At 38.1% G+C, this 23,340-nt stretch overlaps 1 protein-coding gene across 1 annotated transcript; it reads right to left on the bottom strand.

Moving 5' to 3' along the window:
- Positions 1–2,450: 2,450 nt before the first annotated feature.
- Positions 2,451–22,100, bottom strand: MED6 (mediator complex subunit 6). Its single transcript, XM_036736857.1, has 8 exons — positions 22,021–22,100; positions 17,866–18,025; positions 16,258–16,349; positions 12,126–12,208; positions 11,705–11,813; positions 10,414–10,529; positions 7,000–7,027; positions 2,451–6,312 (listed from the first exon to the last, which is right to left on the bottom strand). The coding sequence occupies exons 1-8, from the start codon at positions 22,052–22,054 to the stop codon at positions 6,182–6,184; spliced, it is 753 nt and encodes a 250-aa protein (XP_036592752.1). The 5' UTR covers positions 22,055–22,100; the 3' UTR covers positions 2,451–6,181.
- Between the last annotated feature and the right edge of the window lie 1,240 nt (positions 22,101–23,340).

Genomic DNA, 23,340 nt, shown 5'->3' with positions numbered 1-23,340 from the left:
TAGTTTGAGATGCTGTCAAATGCCACCAAGTATACTATTTCAATCTCATGACCTTGATTTATGAGTCTAGTAAGCCTATCAAGGAAAATGAAGTTTGTTTCCCCTGAACTTTTCTTGATGAACCCATATAAGCTCATTGCGATCATGGTTTCCCCTTTTTAAATGCTCATAGACAATCCCTTTAATATTTTCTAGAATATTCCTCTCTGTAAATCTCCTCCTTGCTCCCTGTTTTTTAAAAATATAATTTTATTTTTGGCTCCAAATTTTCTTTCTTTCCAGGATGTCCTGGAAGTCCTTGAAACTGTATAATATTGACTACTACGATCTAACATCACAAAGTATAAATTTGACTTGTTTTCTCCTTGGATTTGGTAAACACTCTGTTCTTCATTTGTAACTTTAAAGCAAACTCTGTAGTAAGAGGTAATTTCTAGAGCTTTCTGAGAGTATCTCTGTAAGAGTAAGTAACATCTAGATTTCTTGTGTCAAATGAGTATAGTTGGTTAATAAAGATCTTTTTTATCTGGCAACCAAGCCCCAAACAACAACCTAACAAAAATATTGTTTGTAATAGATGATTACTAAATACAATGCTGAATGACTCCACTTTTTTACTTCAATGATATGGTGCCTTGGTCTTGGCTCAATTTCTAATAGATGCTAGTATTGGTATGGAGTTTTGTTTTGACTGACCTTCATGTATCACCAAACCTTCAATTATCAGAAGTAATAGAACCTAATATAAATCTCCATGGTGCTTTTCGGTGAGGAATTTATATGTTCCAGAGTTGCATGTGTGCTAGACCAGTTCTATATGTATTGGATCTGTTGGAATGACTATTTAAATAAAAGGTTAAGAGAGTTTATCATTATAGCAGGACATTGAGATTAGTGCTTAGGATCAGATAAAAAGTTTTCAGTCAAGGAGAAGTATTGAGATTAGCCTGGTTGTCTTCCGGTGGAGTTACTGTTTCTTTTTTTTCCCCCTCTTTCCTATTCCCTAACCTACCACCAATCCAGAATGAAGGTGGAAACAGGTAGTTCCTAAATGTTTTTCACCCCAGCATGAATTGGATTTTCTCTTTACAGAGAGAGAGAAAGAGAAATCCTGAAAAATTTTTGCTTTGGATTATGGAAATGAATGCATCTTCCCTGAAAATCACACCTGATAGCTGTTTCTTCATCAGTATCTACGTTCTAAACTTTAATGTTAGCTGCACCTCTGAGTTTGAAGGCCATGCTCAGCATATTCAAATGTAAGGTAGAATCTTTATTTTTCCTTCCTTCCTTTACTTTATGAGCAAAAGTTTAAGTGTCTCTGCATTAATAGTTAAGCGCAGTCCTGCTCTGCTTTCCTTTCCTAGTCCCAACCCACCCCCACCCCCCCACCCCTCATCTTCTTTTTCAAAATACCCCAGGTAATAGCAGTGGCTCCATTAACCTTGACTCTCTGTATATAAGCCCATTTGAAGCAACACGAGTCCCAGAAAAAAATTACTCCAGTCTGGTTTTTTGTATTGCAAGTACATACTGATCCTAGGCTATGCAGAGATTCATGGCTGCAAAGAATTTACCCACATTTACTTATGTTTCTCTAGCATAGGTACATCAAAGCTTTGACTACTCTTTCAAAAAGGACCAGTGGATGGCTAAATTGGGCTTTTCTGCTGGGACTGGAGTCAGGGGATAGTTTCAGGTCCTAGTTCTGTGACTTAAGTAACCCTGAGCAAATCATTTCATCTCTATAGGCCTTATTTTTCTCATCTTAATATGAGAAAGGTGGATAATTCAAGTTCTAGATTCACTATCCTGATTCAGTCCTTTCAACATAGAAGACCCAGTCACTGAGCCTGCTGTTAAGAGGCAGCAGCCAAGTGCAAGGAAGAAGTTAGCTAATTGCAGTGGAAGTCCTAGAGCCATAGCAAAGATTTTTCCCAATTATCCTTGGGGGATTGTTTAACTAGGGTTGGGATTGAATGGACAAGTACAAACCTCTGGAACCTCAGGAATTTTTTTTTTCACTTCTGCTTAGCAGAAAAGTATAGTGTGTCACCTTCAAGTAATAATATCTTAGATTGAGGGGTTAGAGCTAAAAGTAGGGTTAGTGTGGCAGACACCATTCTACTGTGCTGATAAAGCAGAGAGCCACAAAGCTTAGATATGGGGAGGTTTGAGGAGGGAGGGCAGGAGAAGTAGGAGAGATGGAAACAAAGATTTACACAGAGTTAAAACAAAAGGCTTGAGAAGAATTTAACTCTTAGACAAACTTATTGCAAAAGAAAAAGGGGGCGGAGGGGGAGCAGGAATTGTACCAGATTTTTTCTATAAGACAAAAATAGTCCTGATACCTAAATGAGGGAGAGGCAAAGAAAATTATAGATCAATATCTTTATTGAATATTGATGTGAAACTATTAGCAAAGAGGTTACAACATGTTAAAAGGATTAGACCAGATAAGATTTATGCCAGGGATACAAGATTGATTCACTATCTAGAAACTTAAGACCACATATTAGTAACAAGCACAATAAAAATCATTGATTTTATCAATAGATGCAAGAAAAAGCTTTTGACAAAATGCAGCATTCCTTTGTGTTAAAAATATTAAGTGGAACAGGAATGAATAGACCTTTCTCTAATATGGCCAAAAATACGTACCTAAAACCAAGAGCTAGCATCATTTGTAACAGAGAAAAGTAGGTGTCTTTTAAATAAGATCAGGGATAAAGCAAGGATGTCCACTTCATCATTATTATTTGATAAGAGCTATAGAAATGCTAGAATTAATAAGAAAAATAAATTGAAAGAATGTGAGGATAGGCAAAGAGGAAACAAAATGACCACTTTTTTGCAGATGGTAGGATGGTTCACTCACAGAACCTCAGAGAGTCAACTAAAAACCTAACTGAAGCAACAGCTTCAGCAAAGTAGGATATAAAATAAACTGATAGGAATTAGCATCCTTTCTGTACATTACAAAATCCAGGAGAGATAGAAAAAGAAATTTCATTTAAAAGTTACATGTATGAATTATCTGGGAGTTCATCCATCAAAACAGGAATTCTACAATTACAGCTACAAAAACTCTAGAGAAATAAAGACAGAACTAAATGATTGGAGAAATACTAGACAGTATCAATATAGTAAAGGTGAGTTATCTAAATTATAGATTCAGCCCCATACCAAATTACTAAAGAGTCACTATAGAGAACTAGAAAATTTATTAATAACATGAATCCGAAGGAATAAAATGCTGAGAATATCAAGGGAAGCAGTGGGAAAAAATGGTGGGAGAATGGGAACCCACCAATACCAATTCTCAAACTATACTACAATGCAGTAATCATCACTACTCTTTGGTACTTGTTTAAAAAAAAATAGAAAAGTTTATGAGTGGAACAGTTTACCTACTTGAGACCTAGAAGCACACGAGTATGAACAGTATGAAACTAGTAAGCCCAAGAATCTGACTTCTGCAGTAAGAACTCACTATTGGACAAAAAATGATCAAAAAACTGGATAGTAATCTGTCAGAAACTAAGTTTAGACTAACATCTCATACAATATAACCCAATAAACTCCAAACGAACACATGACTTAAATATAAAAGGCTTTATCATAAATTAATTGGGAGGGGGTAGGAGTGAGATACCCTCAAAACTGAATAGGGAAAACAATTCTTAACCAAACAAGGGATAGAGAAGAACATAGAAGCTAAAATAAACAATCCTGATTACACAAAATTGAAATTTTTTTCACAAACAAGATTAATGACATTAGAAGGGAAACAGTTAATTGGGGAAAAAAATCTTTGCTGCAAACTTCTGTAATAAAGGCCTGCTATCCAAGATATGTAAGAAATTGTTACAAATATACAATAAGTTATTTTGCATGGAAAACATGGGCAGTGAATATGAACAGAACGTTCAAGGGAATAAAGAAAAGTTATTAACAACATGAAAAATTTCCAAATCACTGAGCTATGCAAAGTAAAATATCTCTTTGTGTTCTACTTCACACCCATCAGATTGGCAAAGACGACAAAAAGAAGGAAAGTGACAATTGTTAAATTAGGGGCTCTGGGAGGACAGACATACTAACATATACTACTGGTAGAGCTAAATGGTCCAATCATTTTTTAGAGCAATTTGAAAGTGTATGGGAAAGTCATTGACCTGTGTATAACCTCTGATTTAGCAATATTGCTAGTAGGCTAATGCTACCAAACAAGTCAAATAGAGAGGGAAGAGATCCATGTCTAAAAATGTTAATTGCAATGATTTTTGTTGTAAATAGCTGAAAACAAATTGGGTGCTCATTTATTGAAGCAAATGGCGGAACAAATTAAGGTATAAGGAAGTAATGGAATATTATATCAAAAATGAAGGGATGGAGCCACAGACACCTAGAAATTATATGAACTGATAATGAATGAAATGAACAGAAGAACAATATAATGACTTTAACACTGTAAAGGAAATCAATTGTACAAGACTTAATAGATATAATCAATGCAATGGCCAATGATGATGCCATTGGACTAATAAGGAATCATGTCTTCCACCAAATTGATGGACTATAGGTACAAAATGAGACATTCATTTTCAGACATTACCAAAGTATGGATCTCTTTTTTTTCATTACACTTATTACAAAGATAGGACTTTTAGTTTGAGGAGAAGAGTTAGAAGTGAAGTGTGGGGGCTGTGATAGTGATACTAAAAAAAAAATTGGAAAGAAATCAAAGAGCATCAATGAATCTCTGAAAAATGAACAGAAGAGATCACAAGTTCGGAAGAAGATATAGATAAGTAAAAGTGTTAGAACTGTAGTGCTAAATTTGAAATATATTTTTAAAATTCATGCTATACCTAGCAGAGATTGATGGTTTCACATGCAGTCCTCTTTTAACGTTTGTCTTTGTATGTAAAAATATTCATATTTGTTAAGTTTGTAGCAATAAAAAAGAAAGTTTAAAAAAAGGGGAAGGGAGCTCTTCATGCCTTGCCTGATATTCTTCTCTGTACTCACAAAACCTACACTGAAACAAGGCCCCAAATGAGCTAACGTCTAAATTTCCCAGAACTCTGTATTTTTAAATTCACTCATCTGGGCATTCAGGATTCATCTTTAGCTCATCCTAGAATCTGATTTAATGTAGGTATTTTGGTGTTATATCTCATATTACTACATAATCACTTAGCTGATTAACTTACCCTTTCCCTGCCAGAAGTGGGGGATGGAACAGAAAAAAACAAACACACACCAACTTAAAAGAATCATTTAACCTGACACAGGTCACCCCTAAAGTTGACAACAAATACTGTATTTCACCACATAATCATCACACCGTTTTTTCAATCCAAAAATTGATTTATAACCTTTCATCGCATAATTGTCACATGGTGTAATTCTGTTCATTATGCCGCTTAAAAGGTAAACAGAGCAGCAATGTATTCACCAGTGACATACGGATACACATTTCTCTCACATATTGCGAGTCTCAATTCTCAGAGCACACACATTGTCAGTATTTAATTTTAATGTATATTCACGAGTATTCCATGCATCCTAATCTTGCACCAGAGATAGTTTAGTAATATATGATTTTTGACTAATACCAGCACAGTTTAAAAAAAGAAAGAAAAGTTCACGTAATGGTCGCACCCCACTTTTTTGCAGTTTGCCATAAAATCTGCAATGATTATGCAGTGAAATAGTTACCTCTTTCTTTAGAGTAATAGTATTAATGACATTAGGTTGGAAATACCAAGTTACCAGGTCATATACCAGAAGATGGGCAGTGAAAGCTATCTAGATGAAGATCCAGACACAGAGTACCACAATTTACTAGTGAAGAAACAAAGCAAACAAACAAAAAACATCCCAAATCCAATATTCTATAAAGTTATTTTATTTGATAAACACATATATACACATAAAACTGATGTGGGGAAACATATAAAAGATTAATGAAAAAAAATCTAACATACAAAGAAAGGAGATAAAATAAATCCTTTCCTAGAGACAAGAGCTTCTTATAAAAAAGAGAAACCTGTAACAAAGGATTTTAAATGCTGTAATGATATAAAGTCTTTACTGCAGAAGTCTGATGTCATCCAGAGAAGGAGAATTTTGTACGTTTCTCTTTGGTGCTGGGGAAATAACAGCCCAACATTCACTGCAGTCTCATTCGTTTCTCAGGGGGGCATTTAGTGCTAGTTGTCTGCTGAACATTTTTGGGGGTCTCTTTTTCCTCTGTTTTTATCGCTTCAGGTATAGGTTCTGGCTCCTTCTTGGTCTGATCCACTAATAACAAAAACACCATGTTGAAAATGAGGTTATACTTTTTAAAAATTCCTTTTAAAAATATCAATTACAAATGATATAATTCTTTTTTTGGGGGGGGGAATTGATATTTTAAGGTCCATTTAAATTCCCAAAATATTGAGATCCTGCCCTACTTTTTTAGCACTTATGATCTAAAGCTAAGTGTGACACAGTCAGGAAGAACTCTTTGAATGTTCTTCTGAGACCAACTGTCCTTTAAAGACAAAAAGATGTATCATTTTTTTCTCTGACTTCAAGTTCAATTCTTTCACTCAGATCTTTCAATAAATCCTACAGAGTTCAATGAAAAACAGAACCCTTTCAAAATGCACACATATGCATTACTGTGATGCACATATAATGCATTATATAAAAATTTCATATACAAAATATCTATAATTCACTGCAGGCACCAATACTTCTCTACCATGAAAGAACTGTTTGAAATGGTTCAGTGTCACTTTCTTGACAATTTAGAAGGCCTTAGAGGTAAGCAACAATAAAATGCAGTAAGTCTAGGAGGACAAAGTAACTAGTTCACTCTATTCATATAGCCTAGAGTCTGCCACTCCTACCATCAAAAAAATCTATTGAGGGAGGTTACTTTTGCCCTAAACAAGCTATTATTTTTATTTCCAATTTGCTAAGAATGTAAGATGTTCATACCTGGGACAGGCTTTTCTCCAGGCTTTTGCTGCAACAAGAAAAAGAAGCAGCTTATTAATAACAATTCGTTTACATTGCACTTTAAGATTTACCCAGATTTTTTTTTCTTTAAAGGAAAGGGTTCAGGCTTTTTTTTTTTTGGAGCAGGAGGGAAATATTGAAGAAGACCATAGAAAAGAAATATATACACATATACACACACACACACTATGTGTGTATGCACAGGTAGAGAGAGACAGAAGGGGGGGAAGAGAGAGGGAGGGGGAGGGGGAGAGGGGGAGGGGTGAGGGAGAAGGAGAAGGGGGGGAGAGAGAGGAGGAGAGGGGGAGAAAGAGAGAGAGAGAGAGAGAGAGAGAGAGAGAGAGAGAGAGAGAGAGAGAGAGAACACGATTTGACCTCTTCTTTTTTCAGGAAGTGTTTTCCAACACCTCTTAATTCTAATGCCTTCTCTGTTAATTATTTCCTATTTATCCTGCATATATATTGCTTGTATAGATTTATCTGCCTGTTGTTTCTCCCATTAGACTATAAGCTCCCCGAGTGCAGGGGCTGTCTTTTGCCTCTTTTTGTATCCCCAGTGCCTAACAGAGAGTAGGTGCTTAATAAACTGATTGATTCTCACAACCACCCTAGGAGGTGCAGAGTACAAATATTATTATCCTTATTTTACAGATAAGCAAACAAAGCATCAGGAGCTAATCACAGAGCCAGAAAGAGTCAAAGCAGGGATTTGAATACAGGTATCCTGGTCTCAGTCCAGGGCTCTATCTATATACTATGCTATTTTTTCTTCTTGTTTTTGCTTTTATAAATCTTATAAAATTATAACAAAATTTAAATAAGCTACAACAGTCTCAATGATATTCATGCGACACTGTTGGAATGCCTCATCCTAAAAAGCAAAAATTTCATCTTCCTCTAACACATTTTTCTTCAGTAGTACTAAATCTTCCCATCCCTTCAGATCTGACAAAAAACCTAAAGGTAAATTAGAGCAAAATTTTAAACATCAAATTCACTGCACCAAAAATAATCCCAACCCAACCCAAATATACCTAACAAAGGCCTCATTCTACTGACAGCAGTCTTATTCAAAGCAGTAGAGGAAATAAAGTGGAAGGGAACAATGGAGACCAAGAAGGTTCCCAAGGCATTCCTGATCAGAAATGATGAAGTAGACGAGTCTACTGTCATCTAGAACCATCTGAGGACATAACTCATTTAGTAAATATTTAGTAAGTACTACATAGAATACATAGTGCTACACGATGAAGATAATACATAGATAAATGAGACGCAGTCCCTGGGCCCAAAGATCGAGTAACTCAGTAGAAGATAAGTATAAAACAAATTAGGAGATAATAATACACTTATGAAGATCATAAAGTGTTGTTTAATTATTTAGAAATCACTTTGTGTGTATACATATGTATGTGTGTGACAGAGAGACAAAGGTCTGGAGGTGTAGCACACATCACAATCTACTCATGGGTCATGGTTAAGAGGGACATGGGAAGCGTGAAAGACAAGACAGTACAATAGACCAATAAAGAATTATTTAGGGCTTGACCCACGCGGTGGGAGTGTAAAGGAAGGAACAGATATGAGACTGTGGAGAGGCTACATGACTTTTTTATAGTTCGGATATTCCCACTGACACGAGAGCCCCAACCTACTGTTCTCCAGCCTTATCTCACACTATTCGCCCCCACACACTCTAGACTCCAGGCAAACTGGATTATTCCTAGACCCTTGAACATGACTCATGTTTTGCCAAATCCGCTCATGCAGTTCCCCAACTCTTTTTACTACCAAATAGAAGCTCCAAGTCTTTAGCCTGGCCTTCAAAGCCCTCCAAAATTTAATTTCATCTTTTCTTTTCAGACTTATCTCACACTACATCTCTTCCAGCCAAACTGTACTACTCATTACTCCCTGAACTTGTCCTGCCCTCTTTTGCCTTGTTTTGTGTTCTATTTCCCTCCCCTCTTTGCCACCCCCTTCTACCTCCAATTCTACCAATGCCTGGGATGTGTCTCCCACCTCTCCTGGTTGCAAATATTCCCATTCAGATGCTACGTTCTCCTTAAAAAGTCTCCCCGATCCTCCCCCAGGTAAAGTGAGCTTTCCTTCACTGGATCTCACAGAACTTTGTACCTTACACGTGTACTCATTTTCCAAGTAGTTTTAAATAAGGGCAGAAATGATGTCTCATTCATCTTTGCATTCTTTAATCATAACAAGGTGCCTTGCACATGATAGGTACTTAATAAATGTTTCCTGAATGGTCCTCAAGTATACCACTCCAAACTGTGGCAGCTCTTGAGGAGAGCTCTCCACAACTTTCAGAGCTGCAGCAGAAAATGAAGAGCTAGAAAATGAAGGCTTCTGATAACTGTATTTCTGAAGACACAAAGTATAAAGATGGAGGTGAAGAAAAGTTCTGGGCCAACCGCATCTTATCACTCTTGAAAACGTGTCTGTGCCTTCCTGTCACTGGGCTAGTGAACACATCAAGTCTACACAAACCTTTCTTGATCATTCTTCCCCACACACAGATTCAGTACCATACCTCACTCCTTATCCAATTACACTGTATTTAGTTTGCATATACTTACACAGTACATTTGGTCCACACTGTTAGACTGTAAGCTCCCTGAGGGAGGAGACAATTTTGCTTTTGACTTTGTATCTTCCACGCCTAGCACAATGCTTAGCACAAAGTACATGGTTCATAAATATTTCTGGGTGGAACACAGAATTGCTATTAATTCCATTATTCCTCTTTAAAGGTCTTTTCTGTACTACATATTCATCTCCAGGGCTGGGGAACCTGCAGCCTCAAGGCCCTCTAGGTTCTCAAGTGAGGCCCCTTGACTGAATCTAAACTTCACAGAACAAATCCCCTTAATAAAAGGATTTGTTCCGTAAAACTTGGGACTCAGTCAAAAGGCCACACCCAAGGACCTAAAAGGCCACATGTGGCCTTGAGGCTGCAGGTTCCCTACCCCTGAATTCTATACCCTCACTCCTTTCCACATCAAATCTGTTGCTTTAACAACCTATTCACCATTCTCATCACACTATCATCCATTTCCTAACTCTTCCTATTTTCCTACAAATAACCTATATCTGGAATATTCTCTTCCAAAATTTCTGAATTCTCATCCTTTCTATAATTCTAAGAAAATACGAAATGCCATTTCCTCCACAAAACTTTTAATCTTCCCATCAACTTAGGATTCCTTTTGTGGATCCATTATGTATATCGTTTTCAGTTCTTTCCTCTAAACAAATCATACGAAACAAATATAACATACATTTTTAAAAGTAAGCTCACCAAGCAGACACAATGGATGCTTAGGTCTTGCAGATTTCATATTTAAAATAAAAACTGTCAGCACAAGTTATTACCTGAACAAATTTGGGTGGAAATTTCTGTCGTAGATCTAGGAGTAAAGCATCTACGCGCTGCCTCTGAAAAATAGAACTTGGTTCTTCTTTTCTTTTGGCTTTAGGTTTGGCTTTATCTATAACATAAAAAGTTCAAGTACATCACCATAATCAAAAAGGGAACAGCACCTTGTATTCACCATGTATCAACTAAATACTATTTTGTGGCTGCTCAACCTAATGCCAAACTAAACTTTCTTCTTACAATAAAGCGTTCTAACAGCAACGATATTTAAATCAATCTATATGGAAAGGCAGAAACAGATATTGATTATCCATAACACAATTCAAAAGCTTAATGAAAGCACTGTTAATGTGCAAAGTAAGTTTGAAGTGGTCAATGATACCTCAGACTCAATACCAACTATAACCTATTGAAAAAGATGGACTTGGATACAAGAACCAAAAGCATTATTTAGGGGGGGGAGGGGAAAGACTGTCAAAGAGTATTTTTTTTTCCTCCATCGTCCCCCCTTAAACTCTCTTTTGATCTTCCTTCCACACACTTCCCTATCTCCCACCCAAACTCACCATCTTTTTCTCTCTCTCTTAATTGGTCATAACATAGAATTGAAATATATTTTTTTCTTGAATTTATAACAAAGTTTTATATTCCTTTCTCCTAATTTTAAGAGCAAATGGTCTAATTTTTTAAAAATTTCCAGTAACAACAAAGACACTAATGTTAACTTTGAGTCAATGTTCACACAGTTTACACACACACATGCGCGCTCGCGCACACACACACACACACACAGCCTCTTTTGGGGATGCATCCGAAGGTGAAAAGTGTCCTTAACATGGTTTATATCAAGAGCTGTCATTAAATGTGGGGACTGAGCAAACCACAACTGATTCCATCTTGTGACTCAATTCTGGAGCTAGCTCAATTCCATTTCTATTTAATTATGGGCCTAGTTCAAATTCTGTCTTGTAAGAAAAGTTTATTCAATTGTGGGAACAGGGAGAAAACCTTACTGGATTATTTAACCTATCCCTGCATGGCTGGGAAATTGGACCACCTCTTCCTGCTGCTTGGAGACCCTTAACCAATAACCTGGGTCAAGGGTGGGGAACCTGCAGCCTCATGGCCACATGTGGCCTTCTAGGTCCTTGGGTATAGCCTTTTGACTGAGTCCAAGTTTTACATAACATATCCTTTCACTAAGTTAAAAAGTTCTCCATTATTCTCCAAGACACATCATGTGCTCCATTTGCACAAGCTCTCCTTAAAAAGCTCTGGATGTCCTACCTTGTTCTTCTTGGTCTTTGAAGTGCCACCAGTACCCTTTGGAAGGGTGGTAACGACAATATGACATAGCTTCGTCAAAAGCTGACTGAATTCCATGCACAGCTGTGAGCTTGCAAAAGAAGTTGAAAATTACAAGAATAAATAACCAAAAATATTGCTTTTCTTTTAAGTATAGCGTTTTCTGTGGCTCACAGAAACAACAAAACAATTTGGCTATGCTTGTAGTATACAAGTTCAGAAATAACTCAGAACGTAGCTATCCCTAGTCAACATGGATTTCAGATTTCAAAAGCAAATATTCTTACACAAGTTTTCAGAGAGGAAAAATACTAATTTAACACTTAAAGAGTGTTCAACTCATTGGCTCCCTTTCCTGACCATTCACCCCAAAACCCAAACCCTTACACAAAAGGACACTTACCACTCTGGAGTTTATGACAGATCCCAAGTCAGGTGCCTGATAAATTACTCCAGCAATAATATAATAATCAGCTAATGGGATGACTGAAACAATAAAAAAGCATTTTTGAAACTTCAATCAGTAAATATGTGACATTAGAAATAAATACAAATGGTTCAGTGTTCATCAATGGAAAAGTAGAAAATTTTAGAATAGTTAAAATAGTTTGACAGAAATGAAATGTAGAAAGTTGCATAAGTCAATAACATGGATGAAAATTAAGAATCAAATGCCCAGACTTTTGGCATCCCTTAGAGAAGCTAGAATGTACTTTTTTAAAAAATCTCATTAATATTTTATTTTTTCCCAATTACATGCAAAAACAATTTTAACATTCTTTTTCTTCTTCAAATTCTGAGTTCCAAATGCTCTCCCTCCCTTCCCTTCCCTCCCACCCCTCACTGAGAAGGCAAGCAATCTGACATAGGTTATACATGTAGAGTCACATAAAACCATTTCCATGTAAGTCATTCTGTGAAAGAAAACAGACAAAAAAAAAACCAAGAAAAATAAAGAAAGTAAAGGTATCATTGATCTGCATTCAGGCTCTACTAGTTCATTCTCTGGAGATGGACAGTATCTTTAATCATAAGTCCCATTGTCTTGGAATATTGTATTGCTGAGAATACCTAAGTGATTCATGGTAGATCGTTATGCAATATTGCTGTTACTATGCACAATCTTCTCCTGGTTCTGTTCATTTCACTTTGCCACAGTTCATGTTAGTCTTTCCATGTTTTTCTGAGGGCATCCTGCTCATCATTTTTTAAAGCACAATAGTATTCCATCACAATCATATACAACAACTTGTTCAGCCATTCCCCAGCAGGATATCCCCTCAATTTCCAAGTCTTTGCCATCACTAAAAGAGCTGCTATCAATATTTTTGTACACACAGGTCCTTTTCCTTTTTGTTTATCTCTTTGGGATACAGACTCCAGTAGTGGTATTGCCTGATCAAAGGGTATGCATAGTTTTACAATCCTTTGGGCATAGCTCCATATGCTCTCTAGTATGGTTGAATAAATATGCAACTTCACCAATAGTACATTAGTGTTTGAATTTTCCCACATCCCCTCCATTTGTCAATTTCCATTTCTGTCATATTAGCCAACCTGACAGGTGTGAGGTAGTAGCTCAGAGTTGCTTTAATTTGCATTTCTCTCATCAAAGGTGATTTAGAGCATTTTTAAAAATATGACTATAGACAGCTTTGATTACTTTGTCTGAAAACTGCCTGTTCATATCCTTTGACCATTTATCAATTGAGGAATGGCTCTTATAGAACGTACTTTTAAGAGATCATTTTCCGGGAGAATGGGCCAAAGCATACTTGCTATATAAAGAAAAATACAGTGTAAAAGTCTTAGTGCAGTGTAAGACTTTTGGGATACTGCATAGATAGTTGGTGTTCAATAAATAGTTATTCTTATTTTTCTCTAGTACTTTCCTGCAGCAAACTGATTCCCTCATTAGCTCTGCTCTCCATTTCCTTTCCATTTCATCACAGCAGCCTTCCCACCCAGGGAATGGCCATGTCCTTATGGCCCATTAGCCACCACCACTATCATTCTGAGCCATAACCATCTCTACCTCCTGGTTAGCAGCACTTTTCCCCTTTCTTCAGCTCCTCTTTATGTATAGTTTTTGCCTGTTAAAATGTAAGCAAGCTCCTTGAGGGCAGGGACTTTCTCATTTGCTTATATCTGTATCCCCAACATGGAGCACACTTGGCGGCACACAGTAAGCACTTAATAAATGCTCTACCTACAATATCTAACATCTGTTAATCAGGCAATATGATGCATAAGCATATATAACAAGTATAACACATGAGTAAGTAATATTTGTAAGTTTAATAAAGGTCAAAAGAATGATTTAGGAGTTCTGAGATAGCCTTCAACAATTCCAAGTGACTCCTATGCTAAGCAAGGACAAATGCACACTGGTAGACAGACTGCAAGGGACATTAAGCTTGAAGCCTGATCCCTCCCACATGCTGGGGACTCTTCCCTGATATTCAAACAACCACAGCCTCCAGATGTGGGCACTTCATGCCCTCTCCCCAATATATCTTTCCAGTCACATCTCCTGCTCCTACCCCTTTCACACACATTTCCAGAAAATAAAGGGGCCTGCCCTCTGCTCTCTCTCTTCTCAAGCACCTATTCCTCTCTAAGCTCATGTTCATGCAACATGGAATGTCAGGAATAGACTTGTACATCTGGATTCCCATCTGCTGAAATATTTAAAGCTCAACCTAAGTGCCACCCGCTCCAGGAAGCCCTCTATCATCTCTCCTCAGGTAAAGTCGTCTAGTCTCTTCAGATTTCTCATAGCTCCCCGAATAGATCTTCCATTTGCACTCATATCACTGTTCATTTAATAGTTGTTTGTATACAAAGTCTCTCACTCCACTGCCCACCCCATCTGGCCAGATGTAATAACCATTTTTGTGACTCCAACACCTAGTATGGTGTGGGCATTCAACAAGAAGACAGAATTGGTGAGCTTGAAAGAGACCTGTAAGATTATCTAGTTCAATACTCTCATTTTACAAGAAATGAGAAGAGAATAAGAACTTAACGGGGAATAAGAAGTTAGTAATCAAACAGTAAACAAAATCAAATCATATAAATATCAAGGTGACCTATCAATTTCTGAGATTTGGCTGAAACTCCATATGACAGGATGAGTATTTACCAGGCATATATATATATATATATATGAAGGAGGTCAATGGCAGAAAGAAAGTCTTCATATACACCAAAATAAAATGATACTTTTTGTAAATAGCAAAGAACCGGAAACAACACAGGTGCCTATTGAATAGGGAATGGCTAAACAAGCTGTGGAACATGATGATAATGAAATAGTGCTGTGATATAAAAAATTACGACTATGATCATTACAGAGATTCATGAGAAATGTATATGTAAAGTAAGAAGAACCAGAAAAACAATACACATAATGACTAAAAAAATGAAAATTAAGAGAAGAAAAGAACAAAACAACCAAAACAGAAATTTTAATAACTAAGCCTGATCCCAAAGACAAAATATAAGAATTTACCGGCCCTCCATCTTTGCAGAAGTACAGTATTATGAGTGTGGATCAGAGGAGGCAAAACTCCTGAATGCTGCCCAAACTAGATTAAAATGTAATTATGAAATGTTTAACAAAAAAAATAAAAACACATCATAGAGAATGTCAATTGGAGGTTTTCTGAGTCAATAGGCCACCTGCAAAGATCTAGCACCATTGGTATACCACTGCATACAATGGCAGACTTGGTTATTGTATTGGTTAGTTTTGCTGACTGTTTTTTACTACCTCTTTTTTAGTCTTTGTTAAAAGGGATGATTTTCTGGGAGGGAAACAAGAGAATGTATATGATGCAATAACAAATGATATCAACAAAAATTTATTTTTAAAAATTACTACGAAGGGTAAAGGCATATATAAAATCTAATTAACCACGTTCAGAGTGGCTGGGGACATTAAATTCTCATGCTTATGTTAATAATGAAAGAACCTGAAAGAGCTACCATTAGAACATGGAAGATGACACTTCTAAAATCAACCAATCAACACTAAAATCATACTGAACCATTCCTCGGAGAATAATTAATACCTTACAGGCAATATTAGAATTTTTTCCTAACATTTGGCAGATATGGTAGTTCCCAATATCACAAGCTAACTATTTAGGTTTATTAGAGTTTGCTCTTAAATTGAGAATACAAAATATGCAATAAATTTTAGGTTTTTTTTAAATCAACTAAAACAATACTCAAAAATTATGTCCCTCACAAGAAAGATACTTCACACAACATAAACATCATTTGAACCTGTGAGCAAATATTTTTTTCCTTGCACAGTCAGCATTTTGCCACTAGAGGGCAACCTCTGTTCTTTCTGAAAAAAAGCACATGCATGGGACATAATTTTAGGAAAATAAAAAATATTACTGATAGAACTTACCAGGAATCTAAAAGTGACTACGATTAAAAAAAAAGAACCTGGAAGTTAGAAAACAAGGAACCCATGGGCCTTTGAAAAGAAAAAATGGTCTGAAGTGTATATAACTTACCTTGTGTAGAGGATTGCCGCTGCTGTTTCCGGATAATAAAAAGAATGGGCTCTTGGGCATGCAAAAGGATATACTCCACTCCCACCATTTGACTGAAAAACAAAACACTGGGAATCAAGAAAGCTATAAAAGCTATTTCAAAATCAACTTCGTAAGGTTATCAGTGTATTGTAGAGTACAGTAACTTCAATGGTAGGACACTATGAGATATGAAAGGCAACTAACGTAAAGCACTTCTGTGACTTGATGGACCTATAGTTAAAACTAGGGTTGCAGTCCTAGCTGATATTTCCTGATGAAGTCACCCTAAGACTTTAAAATGAAAAAAAGGTTCTGCCATGGAAATTCATTTTCACCTCACTGAAAACAGTGTCAATCACAAAAGCATACCAAATGGTGTGCAAAGTTTTAGGCAGGAAAGCAATGCATCAGAAATGCTGTGAGCAGCAGAATATCGACAAACACAAACTAGGGATCCTATATTTTGTACACCTGGAATTGAAAAGTTTGTCCAGAGACCATAACAAATGTTTGATTTTCATGGATCATGTTGAAAATTACTATTAAGTTGTTTAATTACAAGTTATAATTATTTACCTTATTATATTTTTTAAGATTTAGGAAAATCTTATAGACCAGTAACAAAATGGTAAGCTCCCTGACAGGTTTTATTTCTATCTCCAGCTCCTGACATACAGTAAACCAATAAACGATTATATGAAAGGAGGTATAACGTAACAGTTAAAGAAAGCCTTCCTGTCAGGTTCTAGGCAAATCACTTTACCTTTCAGTGCCCCGGCAACTAAGACTATGGTGCAGAGCTGGACCAATCTGCATTGGTGAAGGGAGTCTTCTACACTAATGAAATCATAGGTTTGACTCCCCATCCCAATACTACCCCACTGCCCAAAAAAGAATTCTTAAAAAGCTTGCTTGTCTCTTTTTTTAAATAGGTTAAAATGTATCTGTCTTTTCTCTTAAATGAAATCTTGTCCTGTACATTAAGTACTTGGGTAAGCATACTTAAGACCTCAAACTAGCACAGATACAACTGGTAAAAACTACGTTCATTCCATTGTATCAAATTAATCAAACCTGCCGCCTGCCAGATTATAGTCTTTAGAGCTGGACAGGACCTTAGGTATCCAGTCCAATCATCTCAATTTACAAATGAGGATGTGAGTGGCCAATCAGAATATAGTTGCTGGGAAGGCTAAGAAGACTTTTTATTATTCACTCCAATGAGAGAAGAGTTTCCAGGCAGATAAAGACTTATCTCTCTATTCCTATTTTAGGTTTTATAGTCCAAATTTTGGCCACTCAGGATTGAACATAACATTTCTAACATTGTTTGCATGGAACTAACTACATCCTATACTGTTTTCACTTAATGTTATGTTTTCATGGAACCATATAGTCATTTCAGGTAAGTACATCTCTATAGGGAAACATACTGGGGAATTCACTTTTATAGTAATATATCCACATCCTAATGAGACTCATATCCTTCCTTACTCTATTTCGTAATTCATGAGCTACAGCTACGGAATAGCAGATCTGAATAGTCCTACTGATTGGCAACAATGCTGGGTTCTTACAATGACTTACTTTAAATGCTCCAACGTGAGCCTCTGCATTTTGACCACTTCATTATTACATGTCCGATCATAAAAAGGGTTACTCCGTTCAGAGAAATAATCCAAGACACTACCACTGTTCAATATAGGGATCCAGGAACTGTCAACCCATGAAATTCCCAACAGGTTGTCTATGGAAGAGAAACAGAGAAAGGACAGTAAGAGATAAAGGAAACATATTTAATAGCAAATTAAGTATAACAATCAGCTTTCCTTCTCTCCTCTTCCCATCAAGTCATACTCATCCTCTCACCTTAAAAGAAGAGAACAATTTAAAAAAGGATATGGGTTTTTTAAAAAAAGTTTTTACTGATGTCTTTTTAAACATCATCATTTTTCCCAAGCAGGCCTCCTCTTCAAGGAAGCCATCCCATATAAAAAATAGCATTTGTTAAAGATAGAAAAAGACTAAAAAAATCAGCACAGCCAGCCAATATGGTGAAAAGTCCAAAAATACATGTGATATTTATCACCTATGGACCTCCCACCTCCACAAATTAGTTGGCTGGGGGCATCCTCTCATAACATTTATTTTGAGCCATACTTGTTTTTTTTCTTAGCTCTGTTTACTTCACTTAGCGGCTTTCAGGTCACATAGATCTTTGCATGCTTCTCTGTATTCATCACATTCATCACTTCTTACAGCACAGTAATATCTCATTACATTCATGTACAGCTATTTGGCTATTCCTGAACTGACAGGTATACACCTTGTTTCCAATCTTAATATCACAGAAAGCGCTGCTATAAAACTTCTGGTGTATACAGGGACTTTCTTCTTATCAATGGCTTCCTTGGGGTAGAAGTCCAGTAATAGAAATATGCAAATAAGCATAATTCAACCAATCAATAAACATTAAGCACCTACTATGTGCCAGGCACTGCGCTACAGGCTGGGGATACAATGAAAGGCGAAAGGCAGTCCCTGCACTAGAGGAGCTCAGTCTGATACAGGAAACAATAAGCAAACAACCATGTACAAACAAGATAGACTATACAGGATTAATTGGAGGCAGTGTCAGAGGGAAGGCACTATTATTAATGGCAGCAGGGAACAGCTTCTTAGATGTAGGATGTTAGCAGAGATTTGGAAAAAGCTGGGGGAATTAGAGCCCAGGAAGAAGAGTTCCAGGCAGAAGGTGCAAGCAGTAAAATGACAGGAGTTAGGAGATAGAGTTTACTGTTCAAGGAACAGCAAAGAGGCCAATGTCATAGAATCATGTAGTACAGGGCTGTCCAATCTTAGGTTATCTTTGGGCTGCATTAAAATAAAATAATTATTCAAGGGCCACACCCAGAATAAAAAATAGAGCACACTAAGAGAAAGTGGGGGAACGTGCATCATCAATATGACAGCTGAAGGTGCAAAGCGCGAAAGCAAACACAAAACAACAAAGCAACAACACAACAGTATAAAGTAGGTGCATAAAGTAGTCTGCATTATACAGACAGAATGCATCCCACAGATGGATTGAAAATTCCGTACAACATGTTCTGTCCATGACACTGCTTAAAAACACCAAAGAAAATCAGCATCAATGAGATTATTAGTGGTGGAATTAAAAAATCTAATATACATTCCATGCAAATTGTTATTTTATTTTTTCACTCATGAAAATTAAAACCCACAGGTGGGCTACTTGCAGCCCGCGGGCTGTATTTTGGACAGCCCTGATGTAGTATGTGGGGGATAGTAAGGTGAAAGAAGACTGTAAAGTTAGGAGGGGCCAGACTTGTCCCTCAGGAGGGTCAATGTGACAGCTAAATAGAAGGTGGATGGAGTGGAGAGTTGAGGCAGGTAGACCAACCAGCAGACTACTGCAATAGTTCAGGCATGCGGTGATGAGGGCTTACACTAGGGTGGTGATAACGTCAGAGGAGAGAAGGGAGTGTATATGAAAGATATAATGAAGGCAGAAATGGCAGAGTCTGACAAAATGACTGAATATGGAATGAGAGTGAGGAGTTGAACATAACACCTATGATGTGTGCCTGGATAACTGGATACCTGGCAGATTAGATTTGTTCTATGTGGCCCAAATGACAAAACCATGAGCAATGGGTAGAAGTTCCAAAAGGGCAAATTTAGGTTTGAGGTATGGAAAAATGAATTAAAAATTAGCGCTGTCCAGAATAAGAATGAAGAGCCTTGGGAAATAGTGTCTTCCCTCTCATTAGAAGTATTTAAGCACAGACTGGTTGACCAACCACATGTTATTATAGGTATTTCCTTTGGTTATAGATTAGATTGCCTCTGAAAGCAACTCAACTCAAAAGTGTGTGGATACATCACCTTATCTCAACATCAATTAAAAAAATTTTTTTTGGTAAAAAGTGGGCATGGACCCTTTAGACTCACTTAGGTAAGAAGATCAGAAAAAAAATTGTTGACTATGAGAATAATACTATAATTTAATAGATAGCCGACAATTATATAGCACTTTAAGGTTTGCAAAGTTTTACACATATCTCATTTGAGTTTCACAACAACCCCGGGATGTAGGTAATACAGGTATTTGCATTTTCCTTTATAAGGGAATAAAAATCAAGGCACAGAGCCACATCTATAGTCACAGCTGGTAAAGGTTAAAGGCAAGAGTTGAAAGCTGGTCTTTCTGATAGCACATCCAATGTTCTAACCACTTGACCACCCAGCCTCTCCTAAAATTCTATGGTTCTAGACCTAGGCAGGAACAGAGAAAATAATGGCAAATTAACATATGGATACAGATCCTATTTTCAACAAATGTCAAGCATAAAAATCATCAAATAAGATAGCCATGGGGCTGGTTAGCTAAGTCACTTAGAGGCCCAAGTCCTGGGTTTGCTCCCCAGGTGGGGAAATCAACTTTGCTTGTTGCATAAACACAGAATACATCCCTGAGTAGCCAACTATCCTGCCAATGTGTAGCCCAGGGAATAACATAAATCAGAATCACTGGAAAAATACTTCAAAGCACATACCTCATTTCTGGTGGGTCTGAATTATGCACAGTGTGTATCAAAAGGCTACAGTACCTTACCAACGATAATTTGCCCATGATACCTGGTATAAGAGACATCATCCAGGATACAGAAAATTGGAAAATGAAGTGGGCTACTAATATAGAAAGGGCAAAGGATGACAAGATGGATAATCAGAGTGCTGAATCAGTACTCACATAATTTCAAAAGATCCAGAGGAAACCCTGTAGTAAATCGGGTGCCCCTCCTCCCAGTCTCCTTATAGGAGGGGATATGAATAAAGGGTCCCAGATGATAAAAGTACGAAATATCTCTGAGATGAAGGTGAGAAGTACCATAAATACTCAACCTTTACAGCAGAAAGAAAAAGCCATCCTCAAGAGCCCAAGCTGAGGCTAGATCAAGAAAAGGGGCAGGAGTCGTCGTAACTCCAGGAAATGATCCTCCCTCCCTGGTCTAAATAAATTCCTTTTTCATCTGCCCCTTTACCAACCACGCTCAAAGACGACTTGTTGATCCCTAACAAATTGTCTCGCTCAGCAATACAGTATTTTGTTTGCACGCAACTGTTTGCACGTCTCTCCACCCCCCGCCCAATCAGACTGTGAGCTCCTCGGGGGCTGGGGCTGTTTTCTGACTTTCTTTGTACACAGGGCCAGGCACATTTGTTGTTTTGTCGCTGTTCCGTCGTTTCCGACACTCCATGACCCCTTTTGGGATTTTCTTGGCAAAGATACTGGGGTGATTTGCCATTTCCTTCTCCAGCTCAATTTACAGATGAGGAAACGGAGGCAACGGGGTTAGGTGACTTAAACAGGGTCACACGGCTGGACTTGGTCTTCCTGACTCTCGCTGCACCACCAAGCTGCCCCACCGAGCACACAGTAAGCACTTAATAAATGCTTGCTGGGGAACGTATCTATAGGACAACACCACAGGCCCACCACCTCAGTTTCCCCTCTCGCTCCAGGACCCCAGAGGCTTCCGACAGTTCATGAGCCTCTTCGCGAGACGGAAGATGAGCCCCTCCTTTCCTGTAACCAAGAGGGTCCCCTACACAATAGAAATGCGAGGAAAGAAGGGAGAGGAGAGGGGTAAAGAGGACAAACCCAACTAAAACTACAGAGACGAACAATACAAAAAAAAAAAAAGAGGTGCTTACCTCGAATATCTACCGCCGCCATAGCGCCGCTCATTGCGACCTCCTCCCACTTCCGGCGCAGAATAATGCGTCAGAGGGAAAACCACAACGGCGTTCCGCGCCGGAAGAGGCCCTAGGAGAAGCGGAGGGGGCGGGGCCAGAGCAGAGAGGAAAGGGAGGGAGGGGAAAGGGAAAAGGAGAAGAGGCGGGGGCATGAAGGGGAGGGGAGAAGAGGAGGAGGAAGGGAAGAAAAAGAAGGGTGGGGAGAGGGAGACCGGGAGGCAGGGAAAAATAAAAGGCCGATGCGGTGTGGGGTGGGCCGCCCCGCGAGGAAGGGGAGGAGGGACGGGCAAAAGGGAGTAAGAGGGAAAGAGAGGAGGTGGGAGGGAAAGAGAAGCCGGGACGAATAAAAGGCCAAATGAGGGGGAGGGGCTGGCCAGAGGAGAGGGCAGGGCGAGGGGAAGGGGAGTGTGAAGACACCTTAAATTCCTGTCCCCTTCCACCGAAAAGCATTCACCAATCCGGTGCCCCGTAGTAGGCAGTATTATAATTATTCACATTTACGTAGCCTTGGCTTGACCAGAGCCTGAGAAGATCAGATGCTAGTTTCGTCACCATTTTACAAGGGGAAAAGTTAAGGCCTAGAGAATTTAAGTCACTTGCCCAGAGTAGGGCATTAGTGTCAAGAGACTGTTTAACAAATGGCAGGCACGCTTTTAAAAAGTTTTATCTCCATTAATGACATTTTCTCCATCACTTTCTTCTACCCCTTTTGGACAATAAGATGACCAAAGACAGCAGGAGGTGCCCTAAGCCTTGGCTTGGCTTGGCTTGTCCAGAGACATGGAAGTTGTTTTGGAAACAGGGCAGGGCTGTTATGTGAAACACCTATTCGGCAGTCCTGAAAACTGCTTCATAGTGAGATGTTTAAATTGGTCAGCAAATCTAGTCAACATGTATTTAAGTGCCTACGGTTTGCCAAGGCCCATCAGAAACTTTAGGGGTACAAAGAAAAAGAAAAACAGACTGTCCTCTCAAAAGTAGTTAATATGAAAAGCACTATGTACATGCAAGTTATATATAGGATAAAACAGAGATAATCCCAGTAGGAAAGTATTGATGTTAAGGAGAATGAGGAATGGCTTCCTGTAGAAGGTGGAATTTCAACTGAGACTTAAGAGAAGCCTGGGCTGGTGGTGATGAGGGCACAGTCTCTGGGAACCCCTTGAACCCTTGAACTCTCCTTGAATCTTCCCACTTGATCTGGCCTTGGCCTGAGGCTATAACCATTAGGCCCAAATGCCTACCTTGCCCAGCCCTCTATTGTCCAGCTGTTTCCCA

Source organism: Trichosurus vulpecula, chromosome 8, assembly GCF_011100635.1.
Source record: "Trichosurus vulpecula isolate mTriVul1 chromosome 8, mTriVul1.pri, whole genome shotgun sequence".
NCBI classification, from domain to species: Eukaryota; Metazoa; Chordata; class Mammalia; order Diprotodontia; family Phalangeridae; genus Trichosurus; species Trichosurus vulpecula.
The sequence above is the reverse complement of the archived record's forward strand: the minus strand, read 5'-3'. Positions and strand labels throughout refer to the sequence as shown.